At 43.8% G+C, this 26,472-nt stretch overlaps 1 protein-coding gene across 1 annotated transcript; it reads right to left on the reverse strand.

Moving 5' to 3' along the window:
* Positions 1 to 1,164: 1,164 nt before the first annotated feature.
* Positions 1,165 to 17,800, reverse strand: LOC135261846 (cortexin-3-like). Its single transcript, XM_064348503.1, has 2 exons — positions 17,571 to 17,800; positions 1,165 to 4,020 (listed from the first exon to the last, which is right to left on the reverse strand). The coding sequence occupies exon 2, from the start codon at positions 3,887 to 3,889 to the stop codon at positions 3,650 to 3,652; it is 240 nt and encodes a 79-aa protein (XP_064204573.1). The 5' UTR covers positions 3,890 to 4,020; positions 17,571 to 17,800; the 3' UTR covers positions 1,165 to 3,649.
* Positions 17,801 to 26,472: the final 8,672 nt, after the last annotated feature.

Below are 26,472 nucleotides of genomic sequence, written 5' to 3' on the forward strand. Positions count from 1 at the left end.
ATGCCCTGCTTCCAGCATGTCTAATCACATGATCTTAGTGTGGTCATAGCATGTTCTGAGGTATGAAACAAACAAAAACAAAACAGAAACAACATGAAAATGCAAATAAAATGAAAATATATGTGGTAAAAATCTTTGTAGGCCAGCCTTTTGGCTTAAGGTGGCTTGTCGGTTTTGACTGAATCCATTAAACGGTGAGCTGAATACAAACCTGTGAGCCCATAGGGCCAGAGCCTTCCCCAAATCATTTGCAGTATTGTACACTGCATCATCAACAGAGCAGGACTGGAGGCCCTGTTGGGAAGGGGGGTAAGGGGGGGAAGGGGGTGGGGATTCGCAATTTAGGCATTCAGCTGAAGGCCTTATCCAGAGCAACTTACAAATACTAGACAAAGGAAAGGTCTAGATTCTAAAATTACCAATTATCTATCTATCTATCTATCTATCTATCTATCTATCTATCTATCTATCTATCTATCTATCTATCTATCTATCTGCCTGTCTGCATTTCAGTCTGTCTGTCTATCTGTTTATCTATCTATCTGTTTGTCTGTGTCTGTCTATCTATCATTCTGTCTTTTTTGGGGGGGGTTATAGGGAAATATAAAATAGATAGAAGAAGACGTGAAAAGGGGCAATGGGAATTAGGGTGGAGAAGGGGCGGTTACTGGCTGAACATGAAGCGGGGGGGGGGCAGGGTCTTTAGAACCTTCTGTAAAAAGTTGACAGCTCAGATCAAACGCAGCAGAACAGTGACTCGGACTGCGAAGGAGGAGTGCTGATGTGCTGCTGTGCGTGACGAGCAGCAGTATCTGCCTTAAGGAGAGGAAACAATGAAATAAGTCATTTCTCACGGTTAAGTGGGTCATTACCATACCTAGGACACGGGAAGCAGGGATGTAGGGGGTAGCAGGTCTTGCCTGTAGGGGGTCCTTGGTCTCGCTGTCTTTTGATAGCACCTGCACCTCAGTTTAAAGGCCAGCTCTGTCATGGGACCAATGGGTCACGTTTCCTAGCAACAGGGTACAGCGCGAATCAGAGAGTTTTTTCCTTTGTTATTTTTTTCCATTTGTGTTTTCGTCCCGATTTTCAAATGCTTTTTTCCCAGAAGGATTGCGATCGAACGGAAGGGAGGAAAACAAAGGAGGCAGCGACACGTTTAACTCAAGCACCATTCGTTTATTACAAAGCAAAACAAATAACTCACCATGTTGGAAAAAATCTATATAACAACAGGTTTGAAAAAGTAGGCTGGAACTACAATAGAGTAACAAGCAGAGTAGATCCTACAGATGAGTCAGATAGGGAGATAGATCTCCCTGACACAGGTCATTTACAAGAGTGTGGCAGATATTACTGCAAAACCAACCCAGCCCGCCCACCCCCCCACACAAAAAATCTTTCTGCCAGAAGAAATACTGAGAAATGTCAAGAAGAGAACACCCAACTGTACACGACAGAGAAACCTATTATAGATTCTTTAAAAAAAACACAAAAAAAGTTTCCTCATTTTTTTTTGCACAATAAAGACTGTAGTAAAAAAAAAAGTGCCGCATCATCAGCATAGGGAACACGTGGCTCCAAGCCCCCTGCCGATTGGCTGAAATCTCTGTTTAAAATGCCGCGCGGCGCCTCCGTTGGAGCTCGGCTGACTGTAAACACGCTACTGAATAAGGCAAAGAGCTAGCTAGGAAGGCCGAGAGCTGCAGACATCTTCAGTAAAGGGATAGTACTGTGTGTGTCTGTGCGTGTGTGTGTGTGTCTGTGTCTGTGTGTGTGTGTTTGTGTCTGTGTGTGTGTGTGTGTGTGTCTGTGTGTGTGTGTGTGTGTGTGTGTGTGTGTGTGTGTGTGTGCGTCTATAAACGTTCGACACGCCTGGCTTATTGTGCTAATTCTTCCAGCTGTGTGCTTGTGCTATGACCGTTTAAAGCTCTGACCGAGTCCGTTTGCTGACGGAACTGCGGCGCTCATGTTTTGTGAGCTTTGCCCCCCCCCCCCCCCGCCAGAATTGATGTTTGGTGACCGGGAGCAGCTGAAAAACCGCACAGAAAGGTGAATGCGGCCCCACACCTCGTTCGTTCCGGACCCCAGCACCTGATTAAACGTGAGGTGTTTTTGTGTCTCTCGGTCTGGTGCTCCATTGATTGCGGGGAGGATGCTGAGAATGGTCTGCGCCTTGTGCTTTAAGTCCGAATTCTGGAACATTCTGGCCTGGCCTGTGACATCACCGTGTGACGTCATCACCTGGTTATAATTAAGTGAACTTTTATTTGTTTGTTTTTATTTTTAGTTTATTTGAAAGATTCTACAGATTACTTCGACCGCTGTGGGGACAGAGCTGTTCGTCTCGCGAGAAAACGAAAGTCAGAGTCAGAAGGTCCATTTAAGTGAACTCCCACAAACACCACCCAAAGACCACTGCATATGGATATATATCTATATATGTAAGAAAACATGTAAACATTGAACCTTGGATTAACAGCTTGTAGGCATTCCTGTAATGACACCAAGATAAGTACTTTCTGTCATGCCACAGTAGAGGACACATAGACACCCCCCCCCCCCCTTCTCCACTCCTTTGGTCTCAATGCCCCTGATTGGCTGGGGTCTTCTTCCTAGGTTGTTTTTCCTGTCTCCTGAATGGCCAATTCACATCAACACCAAGCAAAGCCCTCCAATCAAAAAGAGCTCTTTTCCTTGTAATCAGGCCAGTTTGCAAAACGTCACCGGGGGAGAAATGCCCAAAAAGTCTGGTATGTTCATTAAAAGAGAATGTACAAAGAAGAAAAAAGAAATGTACAAAGAGAATAAATTTGGTAAAAATCTGGAAAAGAGATAAAAGTGAAAAGGTCTTGTATTTTAAATCTATGTACAATGGCAATGGATTCACCTCAAAGCTGCCCAACAGAACGTCCTGGGGGGGAGGTGGAGAAACCAAAATTATGCCCCCTCCGTCAAACCCTCGACTGGGCGGGGGAGAGGTGAGGGGAAAGGGGGGAGCAGAATTCTCCTCATACAGGCTTTCCCTCCCTGGCTGATAAGTGACCGGGTGCGTAATGAGAAGCTGCGTATCAGAGGCTAAATTTAATGTTCTGCCAAAGAACAGAAAGTTCCCTCCCCTTGCCCCCACACCTCACCCCTCACGCCTCACCCTCCCATCCACCCCACCCAGCAGCAATCTCCTTACGGGACGTGGCCAGAATCAGCTGGAGCTCAGAGATGATTTCATGTCAGCCAGAATGTGAAGTAATACAATAACCTGTGTGTGTGTGTGTGTGAGCGCATGCCTGTGGGTGTGTGTGTGTGAGCGTGTGTGGGTGTGCGTATGTGTGTGTGTGTGGGTGTGTGTGTGTGAGTGCATGCCTGTGGGTGTGTGTGTGTGAGCGTGTGTGGGTGTGCGTATGTGTGTGTGTGTGGGTGTGTGTGTGTGAGCGCATGCCTGTGGGTGCGTGTGCGTGTGCGTATGTGTGTGTGTGTGTGTGTGGTGGGTGTGTGTGTATGCATGCGTGTGTGTGTGTTCACTTGGAACATTTACATGACATTCTGCGATACACTTCGTGGGTGGACCCCTATATAGACCCCTATATAGTTTCCACGCAGGGTCCTTCAGGCAAGGCAGAAGCCACCTGCGCAGGCCCAGGGCCCGGGCTCAGGCGATGCGGTAGTCGAAGGTGTCCTTCTCCATGTAGTCGGTCCAGGTGGAAGAGGGCATGCTCCGGTAAGGGTCCAGCAGGATGCGGAAGCACCGCACGATCAGCAGGCCCAGCAGGAGGAAGAGGAGGAGGACGAAGACGAAGGCGGCCTTCTGCTCCAGCGTCAGGGAGGAGGGTACGGGCAGGGCCGCGCTGGAGGCCGAGAGCGTGCTGCTCAGGTACTCCCCGCCCATCATGGGTGCTCCCGTTTCAGACCAGGGGTCTGCTGTCCCCGACTCTGCCACTGACACACCAGTGTCCCGGTCAGGCAGCCATCTTGGATGTGGCACCTTGTGGGAGGTTTGGGGGCAGGGCTAGCAGGAGGCTCCTGGAAAGACGTAAAAAAAAACAAAAACAAATTACTGCACTGTTGCAGGCTGCTGGAGGGGTGGCGGTGGGGAGTGTGAGAGAAAGTTTTTTTCCTCTAATTTCTTCAAAAAAGTTAGCTTTTTCATTTCATTTTACTTCCTCAGAACAACGAAAGCCTGTACTGGCTCTGCCCTCGTTTAACCTGAGGCTTTGCTCTCTTCCTCCCCTGCTCGTTTGCTGCATTTGATCTAACGCAGTGTGAAATATCATTCAGAGCTGCGCCTAAACTCTGCCAGCTCTGAATGCAGACCACCGACTCGAGGAACTTGACAAAACTCTCTTGGGCTTTCACTTCCTGTTCCTGTTTACTTTTGTGGCATTTCCCACGATTCGCCGAGACGCAGCACTCTCCATCTTATGCGGGTTCAGAAAAAAGCCACAGAACGAGCAGGAAGTGTTAAAAAAAAAGTTTAAAAGTAAAAAAAATAAAGAAAAGTTTTGGTAGCGTTTAGGAGGGCGAGACACACAGTCATTGGACGAGGGAGCAGACGCGCAGCGCTGCGGAGCCCCAGGAGATCTGGGCTGCTCGCTGTCCTAGTGGTTTTTTTTTTGGGCGGGGCCCGTGGGGACCGTTTCCCGTCTGGCTCGAACCCGGCCCGTAGCGGAAGGCGCACGGTTCGCCGGGGCCCTGGTCCCGCCATGTTTGCTTTCTGAGCACCGCCATTAATCACCCGCGGAGTTCCCGGTTTTACTCTCCCCATCCATCACAAAAGCTCTCGGTTCGAGCGTTGGCTGGGGTCGGGTGGGATGGGGTGGGGTGGTTTGGGGAAGGGGCGGCTTGCCCAGACTCACGTCCTGTGGGTGTGCTTTTACTCCACAGAGACCGAGGAATGACCAGGTGAGCAGTCAGTGGGGACGTCAGGGGATAATGGATTGTGTTTGTAACAGTGCTTTTTAAAATCTCCCAGTGTTTCATGGGGGGGGGGGGGGGGTGGGGTTCAGCTGAACTACCAGCGATGTGTAGCCCCCACCTGGGAGAGGTGCAGCGCAGCCAATCACACGCCAGAACGCCCGCCGCGTTTCCGGAGCAAGTTGCCGCCGCACAGTTGGGACGGAAAACGGCAAACACACACCGACGTGAAGACTGATCACCACTAGGGGGAGCAGTGCCAGCCCGGTTAGTGGCCATACGGCTGCGTTTCTAAGACCTTCCTCGGTTTTTAATGATCGCTGCAGTCATTAGCTCTCTCCACTTTCATCCCTTCATCACAGGATAACGAGTAACACTGAGGGTCGAGGGACCAGCCCTGTAATCACCCTTTAAAACCCTCGGGGTTTCACTCAGACAAACGCACAAAAAAAAATAAATCACATCTCTTATATTTATGTTCAACTTTACCATCATTTTTCCCCCCCTCATAAAATAATGGACCTCAACCCATATTCTTTTTTTTTACCGCCCCCCATGCCCCAGCGCAGAGAATTACGCCTCGCCAGGTTCTGGTGATTCATGTTTCATAACTCCATATCGGTGACTTCGCACGTCTCCAGAGCCGCCGTCTCGCTTTGTTCTCCTGCAGATATATGTCTACGTCTAAAAATAAAACACCCTAAAAGAAAAAATAAAACAAAACAAGATAAAAAAAAAAAAAACGACCACCAGTATTTCAGCGGAGCGTTCCCGGGGATAGAGGGATTTATGAAAGCTGGTGTTGCTTTGCAGGGTTTTTTTCCTCTCTTCTCACCCCTGGTTTGAAAATAAACGAGCACCTCTGCTGACACCTGTCTTGTTTATCTGTCTCAAGGCTTCCTGTTCGAGTCCTGACCCTGTGGGGCAGGCGTCTACTGCAGATGCCTGTTTCGAAATGTAATCAGGTCTGTCGGCGCTGGGGAAACTACGGATTTCTTTAGAACGAAATGCACTTTAGCTGGGCTCTGAAACCAAATCTGCATATTTTGGGCCTACCTAGCTACTATCCTGGTTATGCAGGTTTTTACAGGCTTGCAGAATGTTTTGGTAGCTGATGAGCATTTACAATGAGTTAAGGAACATATGTCAGGCAAATGTGGCAGGGAATGACGTTTTCTTTTTGTGTGGGTTGATAATTAATTTTAGGCCCCCTCACTTCTGTCATAATGCTCCTTTAATGAGTAGGTTTTTGGGGCTCATTGCCATCGTTCACAAATTGTCTTTGGGTTTAATGAGAATTATAAATTGTCACAATGTTTTGTTTAGTGGGGGGATAATGAACCATACTTAAATGTTGTTGATATTGTTATGTCATTTCCTTCACAAAGATTACAACGTTACCCTTTTAAAGTTAATCACTGTCTCTTTTCTTGTACACATAAGCAAGGGGCATGCGTTTCAGCTGTACACCACCCTAGGACGTGTGTCATCACAGAGATACTGTCTCTAAATGTATTTATAGTGAACAATGGATTAATAATCCTTAGGCCCTCAATGTCTCTGTCCAGGGAGGAAGGGGCAATACTCCTGCCTTTGTGGCAGAGGCCAGGTTCCCTGGCAAGTTAGCAGGGCTGTAACAACAGAAAAGCTATCACTGTGAAGCCAAGCGCTGCGTCTCTAAAAACGCTAACAATGCTAACTCGTCTTGTGTAATCTTGGCTCTGTTGTTTGAATGCAAGCCAATCAGGGTGCAACATTTCCCCCCACCAATACCCACCATTTTCCTGCCGTAGGTTTTGGGAACATCTTTTTTTTGTTGGGTGGTGGACAGGCCCATTGCTAGTTAGGTGAAAGGTGGGGATGATTATTGGGGCCCACATCTCTTTTTTTTGGGGGGGGGGGGGTACAGAAAAAAAAAAATTCAATTTGTTTTATTAAAAAAAGGGGCGGTCCAAAGAAATATTCTTCCAGAGGGCCCAGAATTCCTAGCTGCGCCCCTGGTAGAGGATGTGAAAAAATCTCTCTATGTTCTGGGATAAGTGGCTTCCTTATATTAGCACAGACCAGTAAAATCAAGGCACCGCTGCTGTTTGTTATTATAAAAATATCTTTATTAACCTGGCAGCCCTACATGGGAAATTAAAAATGAGATCTCCAGAGCGCTTCTGCTGGGAGAGCTTCTGTTAGCTTTGACAAAGGCTGGCAGTTACGTCTGAAACAGGCGGGAGATGTGCGATTTAAAAAAAAAAAAAAACAGTTCTGGACGCTATGTCCAATTTTAGCTACATCATGATTTTGGCACATTTTTCTTTTCAGCAACCGAGAAGCCTTTTTTCAAAGCGCATCTTCCTGCCCACACTTGATGTTATGTTACACAAGCTATGGCTATACAGCAGTGTACTCTATCTATATGGAACACTCCAGCATATTTTCTGTTTTGCCTTATTTCAAATCATTATTGAATTATAATAATTTTTAAATGTGGCATGGGTGAAAATTGAGGATGAGAAGGAGAAGAAGAAGAATAAGAATGTGGGGGGGGGGACTCTGCCGTCACGTCTCGCCCTTCCTTCCTCCTTCAGGCTCCTGCCTGCTCGTCTCATTTCCAACATGGCGGGAAACGCTATTACAAAGTCTCGCCTCCGGCAATCTCTTATTTCTCTTTTTTACACCGATTTTACCCTCCTGTACACTTCTCCTCTCAGCCCCCAAAGAGTTTTGATCTGTACACAAAAGAACATCCATCCATCCATTATCTATACCCGCTAACCTTGGGCGGGGTCGCAGGGGGTGCTGGAGCCTATCCCAGTGTGCACTGGGAGAGAGGCAGTAATACACCCTGGACAGGCCGCCAATCTATCACAGGGCAAGGAAGGAACATTTTCCTTTTTTCATTTCAGAACATCCTGGAATGGGCTGAAGTGATCCCATTTCAACGCAGAACCGCAAAGTGAGGTTTGGTACAGAATTGCACGGCACAGCCGAAGGTGAACTGATTGGGGACAGACTCGGGAAAAAATCTCCATGAGAAAATCCACAGCACACGCAGAACGTGTGCGGCACGCAACATGATGCAGCCAGCATGATACATTACATTACATTACAGGCTAGTCCAGAGCGACTTACACAGCTTTTTACATAGCAGTTACACGGCATCTATTTATACCACAGGATATATACTGAAGCAGTGCAGGTTAAGTATCTTGCTCAAGGGTACAACGGCACTGCCCTACCTGGGAATTGAACCTGCGACCGTTTAGGTTACAAGACCAGCTCCTTACCCATTATACCACACTCCCACCCCCATAACCATACCAAAAAAATTTAAATAAACAAAGCTCCACACTCACCAAATAATCTGCAGGACAAAAAAAAAATCATTGAAACCCCCCCCCCCCATTTTGAACATGCCTATGTTGTTGCTGAAAGGAAAACACGTCACTCAAAAGCTTGTGAGTCCTCCTCATCCCCTACTCTCCCCCCTCAAATTGCGTTTTTGGCTTGTGATACCTCACTGTCTTTGTGTGGGGTTTAAGACACCCCCCCCCCCCCGCGCCCCCCTCCTCATCCTCTCCTCTCCACTGGGAAAAGCCTGAACTCCAGGAACGCAGTGGTCTCGCTTCGCTGCCGCTCCCGGAGCGCTGTCAGGATGAGAACAAGAGAAACGGCAGGGCTCCCGGGGGGGGGGGGGTATGACACAGTCTGGAGCCAAAAGCCCCCTCCCCCTCACTGTCTTTGGGTACTTCATGTCTCTCATCTCCATGCCTGCCTCATGTTCTCCTGCTGAGACAGGAAGGGATTACATGCCCCGAAATATGCCACTGCCCAACACCCATGCCACAAAAAAATTAAATAAAACCAAAACAAATACACACTACATGGCCAAAAGTATGTGGACACCTGCCATTCAACATGTCATTCCAAAATTATGGGCATTAATATGCAGTTGGTCCACCCTTTGTTGCTATAACAACCTCCACTCTTCTGGGATTGTCTTACGCTGGATGTTGGGGCATTGCTGCAGGGATTTGCTTCCATTCAGCCAGAAGAGCATTAGTGAGGTCGGGCACTGATTGGGCGATTAGGCCCGCCTTGCAGTTGACTTTCCAAATGATCCCAAATGTGATGGATGGGATTGAGGTCAGGGCTCTGTGCAGGCCAGTCAAGATCTTCCACACTGATATCGCCAAAACCATTTCTATAAGAACCTTGCTGTGTGCTGGGGGGCATTGTCATGCTGAAACACAAAAGGGCTGAGTTTGCAGAAAAACTGTTTTTTTTAAATTACAGCCAGAATTATTGCCAAAAAAAATTATGACATGGTCGTTCCGGAGGTGAATTACGCTGGTAAAAATGGCAATATCTGACCACCCCTAGTCTGACATCAACACACCCCTAGTCTGACATCAACACACCGCTAGTCTGACATCAACACACCCCTAGTCTGACATCAACACACCCCTAGTCTGACATCAACACACCCCTAGTCTGACATCAACACACCGCTAGTCTGACATCAACACACCCCTAGTCTGACATCAACACACCCCTAGTCTGACATCAACACACCCCTAGTCTGACATCAACACACCCCTAGTCTGACATCAACACACCGCTAGTCTGACATCAACACACCCTAGTCTGACATCACACACCCTAGTCTGACATCAACACACCCCTAGTCTGACATCAACACACCGCTAGTCTGACATCAACACACCCCTAGTCTGACATCAACACACCCCTAGTCTGACATCAACACACCCCTAGTCTGACATCAAAACACCGCTAGTATGTTTCCAACAGGAAGATCAGAGCTAAGATAAGAAATCTCCAAAATAATCCTGTTGGAGTCTTATATTGTGTGAAGCTGCATGATTCCCAGCCTTTGCAGAATTTAAAAATGTGTGCACCTCTTAGACTAAAAACGCATCACATAGGACAGATTGTTATTAATGTGTGTGAGTGTGTTAGACTTCAGTTGTCTAGAAGTCGCCTTGTGTATAGGAAACGTTAGACAGCTAACTTATGTTAGTGTTCAGTTTTGCTTCAGAATTATGTGTTCTTTTTAAGTCATAATGTTCCTGCTTTATTTGTAGTTTTACACTGTGCGCAGGTCACAAGGCAAAAGCACAGGAAAAGAGCTGTAAATTAAATTCCTATTACTCTTGGCCAGACGTTTGAACGAGCCACCGGTGAGCCCTCCAGCTTTGGCCTCTTGGTGTTGAGCACGAGAGCGTTTGGGACCGAGTGCGCAGTTTGCTGCCAAATCGAAGCGCCTGCGGGCGCCGTTTGCCAAACAAACGAGCGAGCGGACCGAACGGGGCAGAACGCGAGAGCCGGCTCCCCTCTCTCTGGGAAGCCGGGAGAAAGCCAGGCTTGCTCAGACCCTGCGGAACAGGAGCGCCGGGTTGCGTTTTGCCCTGCCGCACGTACGCCCGTCTTCCCGGAGAGCCGCATTATGTGTTCTGCGCGGAGGTAAGATCACGTTTCGCGCCGTGAAATTGCAGGTAGACGAAATAACCCAAACGTAATCCGAGACAAAGCACGAGCAGCCTCCTTTAATGGAAACGGAATATTCTGGGATGTACTGTACTGTTACTGATGCAGATGTACACATTTCCATACAACAGATACGCGGTTTTTTTAAATTAAGATATGCTGAACTGCAAAAAGTACATTCGATTCACATCCACACAGCTCGGCTCGGAATCCCGGGGATGGAATCGCGGCAGTTCATAAACCCCCCCCCTTTTTTTTGGATGTCAATGAACAGGGGCAAGAGGACAAATTAAAAGATTAAAAACATGTAATAAAGGACGTGGGGAAGGGGAGGGGGCTTTCGCTGAAGACAGTAACTTATATAGTATACATATGTACAGTATAATATGCATAATGATAAACACATTTCATGTACTTTATCTAAATATATTTTCAATTCCATGTGAGACCCTGTAGCAGCCAATAATGTTATAACTACCGTTAATGTAATTTTTGCGTTCTTAATGTAATAAAAGTCGATAACGTAATAACTTACCAATAATGTAATACAATTTCTGAACCAATAACGTAATATCTTTTTGCACATAATGTAATAAGTTATTAGATTATTGACTGGTTATTACATTATTAGCTGGGTTAAAAAAATCATTAAAAATGTAATAATAGGAGCCGATATACTTATACTTGTATCACTATGTATTTTTAGTTTTATTTATTATCAAGTGTCAGACTTCCGTAACACTTAGGCCTACCCTTACTGTTGCTTCTTTCAAATAGCTGCTCAAAAACCAGGCCAATCCTGACCCCTGAATCTTAGTCCTAACTCTGAGAAAACACACACACACACACACCTACTCTCTCTCTCTCTCTAGGAATTAATTGTTTGTGTAACTTGATGGTTATACTTATCTCCAGCCCTGCCTTATCCTCCTTTGCCATTTGAGTACCAAATTAAGTGGGAGCACACGTTTGCAAACACAGACAAATACTCTTATGTTGTATAATATGAAATCTATACCTCTTTGAAGATTCTGTGTTCTCAAATAAAAAAGACAACCACTTCTTTCCGTGAAAAATATAATCTTTAATCAAGTGTATTTAAATAACTTCTTCAACCAAACTGGCACTATTATGCCTTGTGCTCAACTTTCAACCTCTTAATGCAAAATTCTAAACTGTAAAATATAGTATATAACATGACCTACAAAGATAACTTTGGTAACACATCTTTCAGTTTTATCATAATAATAAAGGATGGTTTACCGTCCCTTTTTTAAAGAACTAAACATTCTTTTGATACACATTACATTTACAGTATCTATACCAATTGGTCCCAGCATCATGTTTTGTCTCAGAAAACAATGTTTCATTTTTTCAACAGAACTATTTTGTTAAATATTTTTTGCCCAAACTAATATAAAAGTAGTACTGATAATTCTTTTAACAACATGTGTTTTGCACTCCAAATTAGGAAGTATCGATAAGAGTACTGATAAGTATTGGTATTGATAAGCAGTATCAATAGTGGTACTGGTACTGATAAAATCCTAACCATGCCCATCCCTAGTTGTAGAAACTAACTAACTCACTAACAGGTGCAGTTTTCTCATGACATGGCTTGCCATTGTGCCCCTTTCTCTCTTGTTTTAAGCGCTTCTTTCATGGTCACTTGACTTGTGACTTGCTTCACCTGAGCAATGACTTGACTTGTCTTGCTTGACGCACCACAAACAAATAAATAGTCATAATTCCTAGAGAGAGAGTAGGTGTGTGTGTGTGTGTGCATGTGCACGCGCGCGTGTGGTCAGGTTTTTGAGCAGCTATTTGAAAGAGGAAACAAGGGTAAGTGTCATGGAAGTGTGACACTTCATAGCCAATAAATAAAACTTAAAGCGATATAAGTATATTATTACATTATCAGCTCCTGTTATTACATTTTTTATGATTTTTAAAAAACCCAGCTAGTAATGTAATAACCAGCCAATAATGTAATAACTTATTACATTACATGCAAAAAGTTATTACGTTATTGGTTCAGAAAATGTATTACATTATTGGTCAGTTATTACATTATCGACTTTTATTACATTAAGAACGGAAAAATTATTACGTTATTGGCAGTTATTACATTAACGGTAGTTATTACATTATTGGCTGCTACAGACCCAAAACCAGCAGTGTACAGTGATATCTCAACACCCCCCTCCCCCCTCACCCCACCCACACCCCCATAAATTTTATCCTCAGGCTACAGATGATTTGAGGATTACCCTCAAGCTATCTCAGCAAGCCAAGGGTAATAAAACACCGATAAGATGGTTGTAATGTCACCTTGGTTGTAAAAAAAAGATAAAAAATTGGTAGAGAGGTCCAACAGTTCTGGCAGCAGTGATTTCTTGGTACTTTCTGGCTACTTTGTGGCTTCCTGATAATTCCTATATTCCTAGAGGGACGATAGATGTATAGTTTGTGGATAAGTATCCACCAATCACCGTAGGTGTTGTTCTGTTGGTTGTAAACAAGATACCCTGTGATTGGTGGATCTCTGTATTCTCTAAGAGTACGGTGACATCACAACCATCTCACGAGAACACAACCCATCAAAATGATATGATCTGTCAGCCCAGTGCACAATAATGATGTTTGTATGGTGTGGCAAAGTGAACTCTTGTGTCACAGTGTTTTCTGATATGGGCATGGACTGTACCAGTTAAGGAGGTCATACATTTGCTATACTCTCTGTATAGAGAAAAGGGCTGTGGCCCTTTCATGCATACCTCCTTTGCATCTACCTCATGTTAAATACGCAGTTCACTGGATTTAGCCTATTTAAAATAAGATCCCTATAAATGAGATATGGCCGTGTGCAAAAACAAAAGGCTGCATGAAAAGAAATACGGCATGAATTGATGTTGGATTGGATTGGTTCTGCTCAGTGATTGGTTGACTGATGGCCATGCAGGATGGAAAAGAGAGAACCAGGTGTGGGAACATATAAAATCCGGGTGGGTTTGGGGGGGGTGGGGGTGGAGGAGGGATTGCCACCCATCCAGACGAAACGGCATAATTGCTCTCTTCACCAAAACTGCTCAACCGGGGGAAAGCCATTTCAACGCTCCTGTTGTTTTCATGACCGAAATGAATGGAAAACGATCTCTTTCCACCGGACACGCAACGTATTAATCCGGTGTCCCGCCGCGCGGTTTTAACGGCTGAGAAATGAAGAACGGTTGAAAAGGACAGTCTGTTATCAACGGGCTGCTCGCAAGACGAATCCGATTGAGGATAGACGATCTGTGTCGCGACAATAGCGACAGGCTTCACTATCATGCTGCAAGCGGCACATTTTGTAGATGCAAATTTTGAGGCCATTCTGTTCATCCCATTTACTGAACCAATTCGTAGAAATGTGGCAGTTTTTTCAGTTGGAACAGGATGTAATTGATTTTTGATACCCATGACATGGGGGCACAAACCCATTTGATCCGGCTGGATAGTAATGAAGACCGAGATGCATTTCTGAGCGCTGCCGTAAAAAAATACTCATATTAATATCTATCCATCCATCCATTATCTATAGCCACTTATTCTGGTCAGGGTTGCAGGGGGTGGTGGAGCCTATCCCAGCATGCATTGGGCAAGAGGCAGGAATACACCTTGGACAGGCCACCAATGTATCACAGGACACACACACCATTCACTCACACACTCATACCTATGGGCAATTTAGAGTCTCCAATTAGCCTACCTGCATGTCTTTGGACTGTGGGAGGAAACCGGAGTACCCGGAGGAAACCCACATGGACACGGGTAGAACATGCAAACACATAGAGAGGCCAAGACCGGATTGCTACCCACTGCACCACTGTGCCACACAGTGTACATGTCTATCAGTTCAGAAAAAAAACCTGTAACGCTGCCTAATGTTTAACAGTCCAATCCGACCCATGTTTACCAGTCTAAAAAAACTCCGTTTATTTACCAGAAAACAAGGAATTCACCAGTAATCCCCTGAGTCTAAAAAGACATATTTTCCAGTTAAAAATTCAACCTGTGTTTACCTGTCCAAAAAATACCCATATTTACCTATAAAATACCAATGTTTACCAGCTTAAAAAAAACCAAAACAAAAAATACCCATGTTTACCAGTAAAAACATTTAGCAGCTCCAATAAAAAAACCCAGTTCAAGAGAAGACAGAGAGGCTGTGGCTCGTAATTTAAGTGTCAATCAGGAAGGAGCTCCGCTCTAAAGCCCCGGCACGACTAGCGCTGACCCTTTGGGGCGACAGGGTTACCTGGCAGATATTTTATCGCCCTGCGGGGGTGTTTTTTCCGAAATCCCTACACTCAAGTGGACCGGACACACTGGCCTGAGGAAGCCTCAAAGTGAGTGTTTTAGGGCGAACGATCCAGCGCTGTCCCATTACCAGAGGCTTTTTCAGGTAAACGTAAAAAGGAAAAGAGGAAACACAGACCACGCAAAAGTGTGTGAGTCCCCACAAAGAAAGACCCTCAATTCACAGAGCGATTAAGACAAGCCTGGAAGCCGCCCCACCTACAGTATGCCTCGCCCCGTTTCATTTGGTTTGCAAACCACCAGGAGCATATTCACCCATACGTACCCATTTCCACATGGATCAACTACTTAAATTAAAAAAAAGAATCAACCCATTCCTGTTAGATGTAATTAGTTCATGAAGACGCTCGATAAAATGCTAACTGTAACATAATGAGTATTATACCTTATCAGACCCGTGTTTTGTAGTCGTTCCAATGACCTTCGGTATGCACTTTCTGTACGTCGCTTTGGATAAACGTCTGCCAAATAAATGTCATGTAATGTGTTTGCGGTTGGACTGGAATGTCCGCAACGCCGTCACCTGACCCACATCACCTGTCGGAGAGGTGCGGCGGATGGGAGAGAACCCGGCCTACGCAGCCGCGAAGCCTCGGCTCCATTAGTAACGCTAAATGAATATCGATCGCCGCGTCGCGTCCGCGCAGACAGTGGCGGTAATGGAGGCCCTCATTTTGCGGATGAACTATGAATGTGTCTCTAGCAGCATGTACGGCAGGGCTGGATTCGCACGCTATGGCAACCAAGACACTGATATATGATTAGTGTGGGTGTGTTTGTGTGTGTGAGTGTGTGGATGGGAGGGTGTGTTTGTGTGTGTGAGTGTGTGTGGGGGCGGTGTTTTTGTGTGTGTGTATGTATTTGTGTGTGGATGTGGTTGTGTGAGGGGGAGTGTGTGTGAATGTGGATGGGAGGGTGTGTTTGTGTGTGTGAGTGTGTGTGGGGGCGGTGTTTTTGTGTGTGTGTATGTATTTGTGTGTGGATGTGTTGTGTGAGGGGAGTGTGTGTGAATGTGATGGGAGGGTGTGTTTGTGTGTGTGAGTGTGTGTGGGGGTGGCGTTTTTGTGTGTTTGCATGTATTTGTGTGTGGATGTGGTTGTGTGAGGGGGAGTGTGTGTGTGAATGTGGATGGGAGGGTGTGTTTGTGTGTGTGAGTGTGTGTGGGGGCGGTGTTTTTGTGTGTATGTATTTGTGTGTGGATGTGGTTGTGTGAGGGGGAGTGTGTGTGAATGTGGATGGGAGGGTGTGTTTGTGTGTGTGAGTGTGTGTGGGGGTGGCGTTTTTGTGTGTTTGCATGTATTTGTGTGTGGATGTGGTTGTGTGAGGGGGAGTGTGTGTGTGAATGTGTGCATGTGTGTACTGCAAGCCTGAACAGTGCACACACTCACCCTTTTTATCCACTGAACTGAAATTGCTTCATCTTTGGATAATTTCACTCGTATTTGTTTCAGTTCAATCCACAGAGACCTTGCAATCCATTAATAATAATAATAATAATAATAATAATAATAATAATAATAATAATAATGCTTATCAAGGTGTAGTACAATCTGTATAATAATCTCTACAATATGATATTAATCTCAGGAGAGGGTAAAAACCTCTTTATCTTCTCTTTCAAAACAGCTGTCCAATTGCAACCACTCAAACGTGTGCATGCATGTTCCATGCTCCTTAAATTACTTAACGCCAACCCCATAAAGACTGATGGAGAAGGATTAAGTCTTTCAGTCACCCCCCCCCACCCCACCCCCGAAAAAGCGCAGAAACAGCAAAACAGGACACGTTCGATAACCGTCGTTCTCTCTCTAAGTCTCTCTCCATCCGTAGGGGAGAGAAACAACAGGTCTACTGTCTTTCTTCCTGCTTATTATCTTCCCCTACCACTCCCCAAATCCGGCTCATGCTGGCCCCTCTAATGGACAGGGTACTGGGGCGCACGTGGAAACCCCCCCCTGCCCATTCCACAAAAAAGCCCAATTTTCAGAAGAGGTCTCAGTCCCTAAAGCACACCAAAACTCCTCACCGCGCACTCACGCACAAGTGGAGAGAGCTGAACGAACACCCCGCGAAGAGGGAAACGGTCTTTCAGAAGGGGAGAGAGCGGCGGAACGAGGTGTTGGTCGGCGTGGCGATGACAACCCGCGCACGCAGAAAGGAACAGCCTTGCTCGTCCTCTCCGTAAAAGCTACACTTCAAAGTTAAAATAAATAAATAAACAAAATAAACACGCTCGCTTGAATTATGAACCAGAAATGCGTATCCCACACAAACACGCTGGAAATAAATGAGACACTGCGTCATATAATTTTGTGTAATTCCTAATAGGTTAATTTTTGTAACTGATTCACACATCAGTACTGTTTGTAAATATGATTCCTGCTTATTATTTTTTTATTAAGCCTGTGGATGCATTTAACCATGCGCAAATCATGTTGCACACTGTCGGAAATCTACAGTGCAATTCCTCTGTAGGTAAGTCATTGCTTGTATTAGTCTCATTGTTCAGTCATATAAGACAGTCACAATTGAATTAATTCTTATTAGTTCTAATATCAGTTAATTAGCTGCACACAGGATCACACAAGCCGGCAACTGCGTAGCCAACGTGCCGTCACGCTAAGAAGTTCAGTGGAACTGTACAAACAGCAATTTTTATAATTCTTTTTAATTAGCCACAGCTTATTGGTGGTTAGAACAATTTCAGGTGGATAGCTGTTTAGACGAAACACGATGTTGCTACCAGTTAGCTCACGCGCCGCGCCACTGTATCGCGCAAATATAATTCGTTCTCTTACTTGTGTCCGCGTGGAGAACCCGGGAGAATCCGCCCGTGCGACGCCAACAAAACGGAGACAATTTCTTCTTGGGCGGAATTAGGGCGTTTATAAACCACCGGAGACGCCACCACGACTGAGTCGAACCGCGACTTCAACTTTGTTTCTCGCCCCTCTGCTTTTCTCCAGTCATTTTAACAATATTCCCTCCCTCTCATCCCTCCCTTTTTCTCACGCTCTCCTCCAATCTCCCTCAACCCCCCATCCACATCCTAAGGACCTAGCGGCGACTCGTCACCCATAGCAACCAGTTGCTATAGCGATCCAGCGAGGTAATTCATTTACTTGCTGAGATGATGATGACTTTTTGATGATCATCTAGCGCCTCCGAGGCTGGAGCTATTCGCATGATTGAGCCAATTCGATTTCTTCAACGAAACACTTGGCACTATGACAAATGCAATGACTGTATTCTCTCCGCGAATTAACTGAGATAGTATGAAAATTAATCGACCAGGAATCTTGCAACCAAAACTAGGCCCTCGCAAAACTGCTTCCAGATCTAAAAATATGTGCTGAGTCTAACGCTTTGGCTACGGACTCCATATCGAACTACCAAGCGTAAATGCGACTTGATTGACAGGGAATGTTCCGGAAGAATGGGATCTGAAACATTACAAGGTTGTGTAAATCGGAAGAAGGAAATTTTTCATTTTCTGGGACCATGTGCAATAAAAAAGACAAGATACAAAATAAATAGCCAATGATTAGATTCAATAGCTCGATTAAAGTATTCACATTTTATTAACCCAATTCAATCTACAATAAACAGCTACTTTGAATGTTAAACTTGAATACTTGAAGTCTGAATACCATTCTAGTTTTTTATTATGGAGAAAACAGATAAAGTGGGCTGTCTCTCAGGATCTGTTAGAGTTTAGCATTAACAGTGACACACGCTGTGTTTAACTCTTCACAGGGTAGCTTACATGCAGTGCCTATTGAGCACTGTTTGTATAATTAACATTTCATGGTGTAGTGAAGGACTTCAGAAATATGACTTTTTAAACAAACACTAAAGAAAAGCTTGAGTAACAAAGACATGATAATGAGTTATTTATGCAAGTGCACAGCCTCTACCAGCGGTTTGTAACTTCGATGAGTCAGCGTGCTCCCCGAAAGGTAAAAGATCAAAAACACACAGATAAGAAAATTTCTGGGTTCCTTTTCTTCCATTCAATACTCTGGGCACCTACACGTCTTGACCAGAAGATCATTTTATTTTATTTTATTTTATTTACAAGACCAACATCTCCCAGGTTTGGAGCACCTTCCAGAAGGAGAGACAGCCTCATCTACACGGAGACACCAGACTCTCTGCATCCTCCATTACCCTGTTACTGCCCATCAAAGGGAGTAGGTCTTTAATTCGGGCAGTCTATCTTCTTTTACTCTTTGCTGTCTTTCAAAATGCACTTTTGGCATTTCTATGTCTTCTATATTTTTTCCCCACTTCAAGATGGACGATATTAACTACTCTGGGAGGGCTTTTTTGGATTTGCGGTAGTGTTCATACATAAGTCATCTTATTCATGCATAAGTCATGTAACGTTGCATTCAAAAGAACAGTGAGGTAGCGCTTTTTAGTTTAGGGTGTAATTTTAGTTCTTTTTTTTTTTTTTTACCTTTGAATGATTCCTGTGCAGACAGCACAGACGCTAAGTTTATTTCCATCATATTTCCTATATCTGTGAACTAAGTCTTATGTGTCGATAATAATAAGGAACTGGCCTTTCATCCTAAATGTTGCAGGTTTTATCTCTAGGAAGGACACTGCTGTTGTTCCCTTGAGCAGGGCCCTTAATCTACAATCCTTCAGTATAAATCTGTCTGTTTAACTAGATACTGTGTAAAAAATACAAAATCTGTGTTTGTTGCTCTGGATAAGAGCATCTGCTAAATGCACATAATATAATAAATATAATATAATATAATATAATATAATATAATATAATATAATATAATATAATATAATATAATATAATATAATATAATATAATATAATATAACAATGGCTTGGATTTATATAGCACCTTTCACTTTAACTTCTTCTCCTCTGAGTTTGGGATTAATATTAGATGGCAGTGTGTATTTTAATTGGCCACGGCGGGTGATAAGAGCTTAAAGTAAAGGGGGAAGCTCACGTCACCACCGGCAATGCGTACCACCTGTCTGGGTGATGCTCGGCGGCCATTTTGCATGAGAACTCTCAGCACACAGCAGAAGCGGAGAGGCTGACACTGAAGTTACTAGTTAAATTGCAGGGGGATAATTTGGTGGTCAGGGTGAGTGAGCTTGGTTGTGGATTTGGGTGGAGTGTAGTATAATGGGCAAGGAGCTGGTCTTGTACCCAAAAGGTCACAGGTTCAATTAGGGCACTGCTTCAGTATACTTCTCCAGTATATATCCAGCTGTATAAATGGAGGCAATGTATATGCTATGTAAAAGAAGTTGTGCAAATGCCTGTAATGTAATATAATGTGGAGGATACAGAAAAATGTCCCCTGGTTGTCTCGTGTGCCACGTGCTGTAGAGGTCACAGTGTAACTGAGGACCCTGATCTCCTTTCAGGTTCTAGAACAGGGGATTCCCGATCTTATCCAAAAAGAGCCGGTGTGGGTGCAAGTTTTTGTTTTAGCCCAGCACTAAGACACCTGATCCTACGTATCAAGGCTTTGATTGAAGACCATGGTTTGTTAATCGTGGGCTAAAACAAAAGCCTGCACCCACATCGTCTCTTTCCAGATTTTGGACCCCTGTTCTAGAAGGTTCTAGAAGGTAAACCAGGATAAAGAGAGAAGCTCATCAAGAGTGAGAGGGAAAATTCTTTCACTAGAACAAAGACCTTATATTCAACAGGACTGCAGATGTTCTGTGAGCCCTACTGACATTAAACATTGACATTAGGAAGCATTTTTTTACACAGAGAGCAGGCAAATGTGTGGAATAGCCCACCAGGTCACATAGTAAAGGCAGAAACTAGGTTTTTCAAGACGAGGCTTGATACGGTGTTAGACACTATCTAGTCAGCAGGTAATCAGAGCATTAGGTACAATTTGGATAGGAAAATGGCGAGCATTGTTGGGCTGAATGGTCTGTTCTCATCGTTATGTTCTGTTATATTATACTATGCTATGCTATGCTATGTTATGTTATATTATGCTAGGCTATGCTATGCTATGCTATGCTATGCTATGTTATGTTATGTTATGTTATGTTTGGCTATGCCATGCTATGTTATGCTATGCTATGTTATGTTATGTTATGTTATGTTATGTTATGTTATGTTATGTTATGCTATGCTATGTTATGCTATGTTATGCTACTGTATGTTATGTTAACCATGCCCATATAATTCCCTTTAGTTAGCCTGCCACCTGTTGAGCGTGACTCTCTCTTCAGTCCATGCAAGGCTGTGCAAGTGTCAATCACAGCAGCTCACTGAGCACTCCTGTCTATGTGTCCTCCGCGGATATAGCGACCGACTGTCTCCTTGGTGACTGTGAGCAGCTGTCTCCTTGGTTACGGCAAGTGACCGTCTATTTATAATGCAATTCTTCTTTGTATAGAAAGCGAAACAAAACAAAACAAATAAAGGCAGAGCTCACATTTTCTGCTAATATGTACCACAAAAATGACCAGGCAGACAATACACTGTACAGTCGATAAGGGTGGCGATCAAACTAATTAAGTCCAATCAAATTTCCCCACAGTCACTTGAGGCAAACAGTGGTTTCTGTACATGCAGCATATGGGATATTATAATACAGGCATTTATCAGATGCTCTTACTCAGAGTGACAGACACAACTTTTATCAATTTACACAGATGGAGATACTGAAGCAATGCAGGTTAAGTACCTTGCTGAATGGTACAATGGCAGTGTCTTACCTGGGAATCAAACCTGCAACCTTTACGTTACCAGTCCAGTTGCTTTACCATTATTATGAAATGGGTTATTTTAAAAATCCTGCATGCTGATTGGCCTGTGTTCTACAGTGATTGTAAATGCGATACAGTAACAGTTAATCAAGCAGCCTGTTTATAAACAGCATCACTCCACACTCAAACTGATACGTACAAATAACATTTCAAAATAAATAATATTGTGTCGTCAATGAATTGTTTCTGCATGTTGTAACCGTTTTATGAAAGGCAATGTGGCACTGGAGGCCGTGCTGTATGGTGAATACAGTCACGGCTACAGGGAGTTCTCTGGCACTCCACTTCACATTGTGCCTAATAGCACCCCTGCAGCCATGACTCTACTCATGATACAGCACGGCCTCGAGTGCCGTATGGCTTAAATAGGGCCCATTCATACACAAGTATCAGAGCCTCCTCATGGCGGTAACAGGCGCAGGGTGAAGCGGGCTCAGACGTAGCATCACCTGGGGAGGGAGGGTCAAGCGTGCCGATTCACAAAATGTGCTCCAAAGGTGTCCTGAAACCATCTAAAGTGGAGGGGGGCGGGGGAGGTATGTATGGTTTCATTTCTGGCAGGATAAAAAGAAGACTTTTGCTTGTTTAATCGTGCATTTTAACTTCAGAAAGAAAGGCTACTCCGGGGAGATCTGATTCATTTCGAGTTCTGGAAACAGAGAAGGGGAACAGAAATCTTTCTCCGTGCCAAAACAGAGATGATAAAGCATGCGAGAACCCAGAAAAAAGCCAAAAATTAATCATTCAGAACGATGGAGGTAAAAGCCTGGATTCAATCAACAGCGATCCTTAACTATGAATTCATAAGCATTTCAATAAATATTAATGAGATTCACAAATCTGTATAATTGATTAAGATTATCTTCATTAACGCAGTTTGAGGAGCTGATTTTGTGGATTGCTAAACCTGCCAACCTGTCACTGTAAAAAAAGAATGCTAAGATTTGCATAATTGAGACTCAGCGTTAAGGACAAATGTTGACTGAATCCAGGTTTAGGCATCTGGTGGAATTGGGGTTCACAGTGCCGTTTATGTTCAGACATTTCCGGAAGTGAATTGAAATGCAGTCATTATGTAAAATAAAAAAACATCCTCTTTATTGTTTTTTTTGAGATTATTGTTTTTTTTAATTCAAAAATTGACATGCAGTTAATTTCCGGAAAATAGACTTTAGTTGAAAAAGGAATTGACACGAAAAACATGGGTCTGGCTTTCTCTTTGAAATCTGTAGGAGCTGGTTGCTTTTCCTCTGGCCAAAAGCCAAATGTAATCATAGACATTATATAGGGAAAATGGGACAGGTGGTTTTTAACCCATTGAGTAGGTTTTTTTGGAATGCTTTTTTTTCTAAATTCCAAGTCAGCATAGAATTCTGTTGCTTTCAGTTACCAGCAGTGATTGTTACATCAGCAATAGAAAACATTCTAATCACATATTTGTGACCTCACACATTTAAGAGCTAATGCAATAGTCTGAGCCAGAAAATTGAATGGGAGCAGAATAATGTTGGGCTCACAGATGCTGTTTATTTTCATATGGTGATTTGTGGCCTGCTCTTCTATTTGTAAGCCAACATCGATTTTACACTGTCCTCCTCCATCGTTTCCACTTTTTGGTCTTCTGCTGTCTGATCATTACAAATTAAGACAACGTTCATTTTCGACTTGTCAAGTTTGTATGTTCATGTTTAACCAAACGCTAATTTTCACTCCTTCCATCTCTTCCTTTCATCCTTTCCTTGCTCCTTAGCTCCACCCAACAGAGGACACGAAAATGATACAAGGGTGAGATATAAGGACAGAGGAATCGAGGCGAGACATATTAGGCGACGTCCTTGCGCAGTGAAGTGTCAGTTTGAAGCAAAGTCAATGACAGATGTGGCAGATGTGGAGCGGTGGATCCTCCCGCTGAAGCAGCCTCTGAGAGCCTCCTAGCTCCTAGCTCCTAGCTCCTCCAAGGAGCATTTAAAACATTAGAAGGTCTTTAAAGATGGTGGATGGCCTCAACCGATTTCTGGGTCACGTGAGGACTGAGCAGATAAGGACAGATAAAAGGATTTTAATGAACTGTCTCATAGCAACAGTAACCTACAGACAGGTCATCTAGGGTCAAAGCTCACTCACACCTAAGCGTATTGTGGTTGGCTCAATATTAAATATGTGTAATTACATTCACGACCACCCACCCCCCCCCCCCCCCCACAAACAATTAAAGTAAAACCATGAAAAGAATATCCTGTGGGACAAAATAAATTAAACTCTTGCAATGTCCTGTGTAAACTTCTATACTGAAGTCTTGCCATTTTTAGAATGCTGAGAGCATTGCATTTTGAAAAAAGTTTTACAAGTAATTAATTTCACTTTGCTGGTTAAATTAGTACAGAGGACAATCGGTTAGTGGCCAGAAATGCCTTCCGGTGGCTTCACCAATTAAGGCACAATCTTGTGTGAATGTTGCATAGTTTCCCCATTTCATTTTAATTTTAAATGTGTTCACAGCCTGAGCTGCTGGAAGAGCACAGTCAATTTGCCATGCTTTTCTTCTTCTTTTTTTTTTTTGCTTGTTTCTTCTTCGGTGGTACAAAGTGACAGCAGAGATGATACACAAACTGAGCAGCACAAAAGTCAAAATTATCACAAGTCCATTTAACTTATTCCCCATTTCCCAATAGTTTTTGTGAGAATTAGTTACCATGGCAACTGAGTATAAAGCCAAGGTTTTTTTTCCCCATGGTTTGGACACCCACTTCATATCGACTTTTTCATTAAACATTTTTCCATGAACTAATGCATTCCCCCCCACCCCCAACAGAATTATTAATATAATTCAGTCTCTCTCTAAAACTTCATGGTAAAAAGGCAACTTTCTGAAAAATAATTTTTTGTCTCACGCTGTTTCACCAAAACAGGAAAATTAGCTGTCACCATAAAACGTGTCATATCAGTTTGCCGTGTTCTCAAGCTATGTCAAATTGTCAAAAACTAAAAATAACCCCCAATAGAACATTTTAGAAGTTCAGAAATGATCTGCATAATTACAGAACAGAATGGGGAGCACAACTCTGACCCATAATATCATAAAGAATTATTTATGAGATGCAATTATAGATAAAATTTGCAGAGATGATTCTGTTGGAACACTGAGTAGAACAGGATGACAGTTTAGTAAAACACAGCTGCTTCAAATTGTTATACTGTATGCATTCTAAAGAATTACTTCTTTTGTTTTATTATTATTCAACAGTTGAATATTTCAATAACTGATCTCTGTTAAGCATGTTGATTTTCTCTCCTCATACAATGTGCCCTCCGCTGATTGGTTAAGATATGTGTGACACATCTGGGCCACTTTTAGACAAGTGTCCTGTCACCTGATTGGTCGAAAAGCAACATTTATTACTACTGAACAAAGAAGGAGCAGAAGAAATATAAGCTGTCGTTTTCTGTGTAAGACACGCAACATGCTCTGCGGGGCACTCCCAATCTGGGAGTCATCTCTTAAATTCCCACCTTTCATGCTACACACGTACCTCCATCCAGCACTTATATTGTACTTTGTATCTTGATGTTGTTGTTTGTCATGCCTCCTAGTTTGACTTAGCATAGGTTAGGTCAGAGAGTAATGTTTACTGTGTGAACTGGACTTAATGTGTTCATGGCTATGAATAAGTTTTACAAAATGAGTATTCTACCTTATCGGACCTGAGTTTTGTAGTTCTTAGATGTAGTTGATAGACGTCGCTTTGGATAAAAGCTTCTGCCAAATAAATGTAATGTAAATGAACAAAGACCTGAAATAATGAAATAGCTCAATATGGCGTAATTATATCCGAGTTCAAACAGCGTGGTTCACAGTTGGTCTTCCAGTCCGGACTACGGAACCCTAATTTGGCCATTTGGCGCCATCTGCTGACCTGGCCGTATGTCCAGTGCAGAAACAACAGTGGCCACTAGGGGGAAGCATTCTCAAAGAATTTGCTCATTTCCGTCCATGCCTCCTCCACTAGCCTAATTGTATTTGGATGAACTGACTTTTTGTGCTATTAACAGGGACTGAGCACCAGACACACCTCACATGCCTTTATGCATGTTTTTAAGGATGGGCCATCGCCCATCTCAGCACACATATAAATATTGCCAATTGATTTTCACTGATTTTTAAACTGTGTTAGTACAGCGCTCAGAATGCATTCTCTGTACTGTGAGTCTGCAAACCCTGGTCCTGGAGAGCCATAGGGTCCGCTGTTTTTATGCTTTCATCCCAAAGTCAGCAACAATTTCAGACCCGAGATGCCAGGAGCCTGTTTCATGAAGCAGGATTACTGAGTTAACTGGATAACTGCACTGAGTGAAACCCAGAACAATCCCAAATCTGGAACATGGACTGAAGTAAAAAAAGAAGAGCTCTTCCGGGTTTTACTCAGTGCAGCTATCCAGCCAACTCTGTAATCCTGCCTTTGTGATAGAGGCCCCGGGCAGCTAAGGTGACAAATTTATGATCAGCCGCCTTGGCTGGTCGATTAAGCGCTGAGCACCAGTGAAAAACAGCAGATCCTGCAGGTTTCCGGGATCAGGGACGCTGATCCCCTGCATCGCGCTGCCCATGACTGTGTGTGGGTGTCCGAGCCGGGGGTTGTACCAGTTTCCACGCGAGTGTATTAAAGCTGCTGAAAGTAGACAACTTTCTCGACAGTCGCCACGTTGTGAACACATTTTGGAAATCATGACACCTGTTGGCTCTGCCCACAGAGGAAGAGACACACTTTGATTGGTTCATGTTCTGAACGTGGAATCTGCGGTTTTAAATGCTCTGCCCACAGAGAAAGAGGCACACTGTGATTGGTTCACGTTCTGAACGCAGAATCTGCGGTTTTAAACGCTGTGTACGGTGCTGGATTTCTCGCACGGCAGCTCTTTTTGC

The sequence above is a fragment of the Anguilla rostrata genome, chromosome 8, assembly GCF_018555375.3.
Source record: "Anguilla rostrata isolate EN2019 chromosome 8, ASM1855537v3, whole genome shotgun sequence".
Lineage (NCBI taxonomy): Eukaryota > Metazoa > Chordata > Actinopteri > Anguilliformes > Anguillidae > Anguilla > Anguilla rostrata.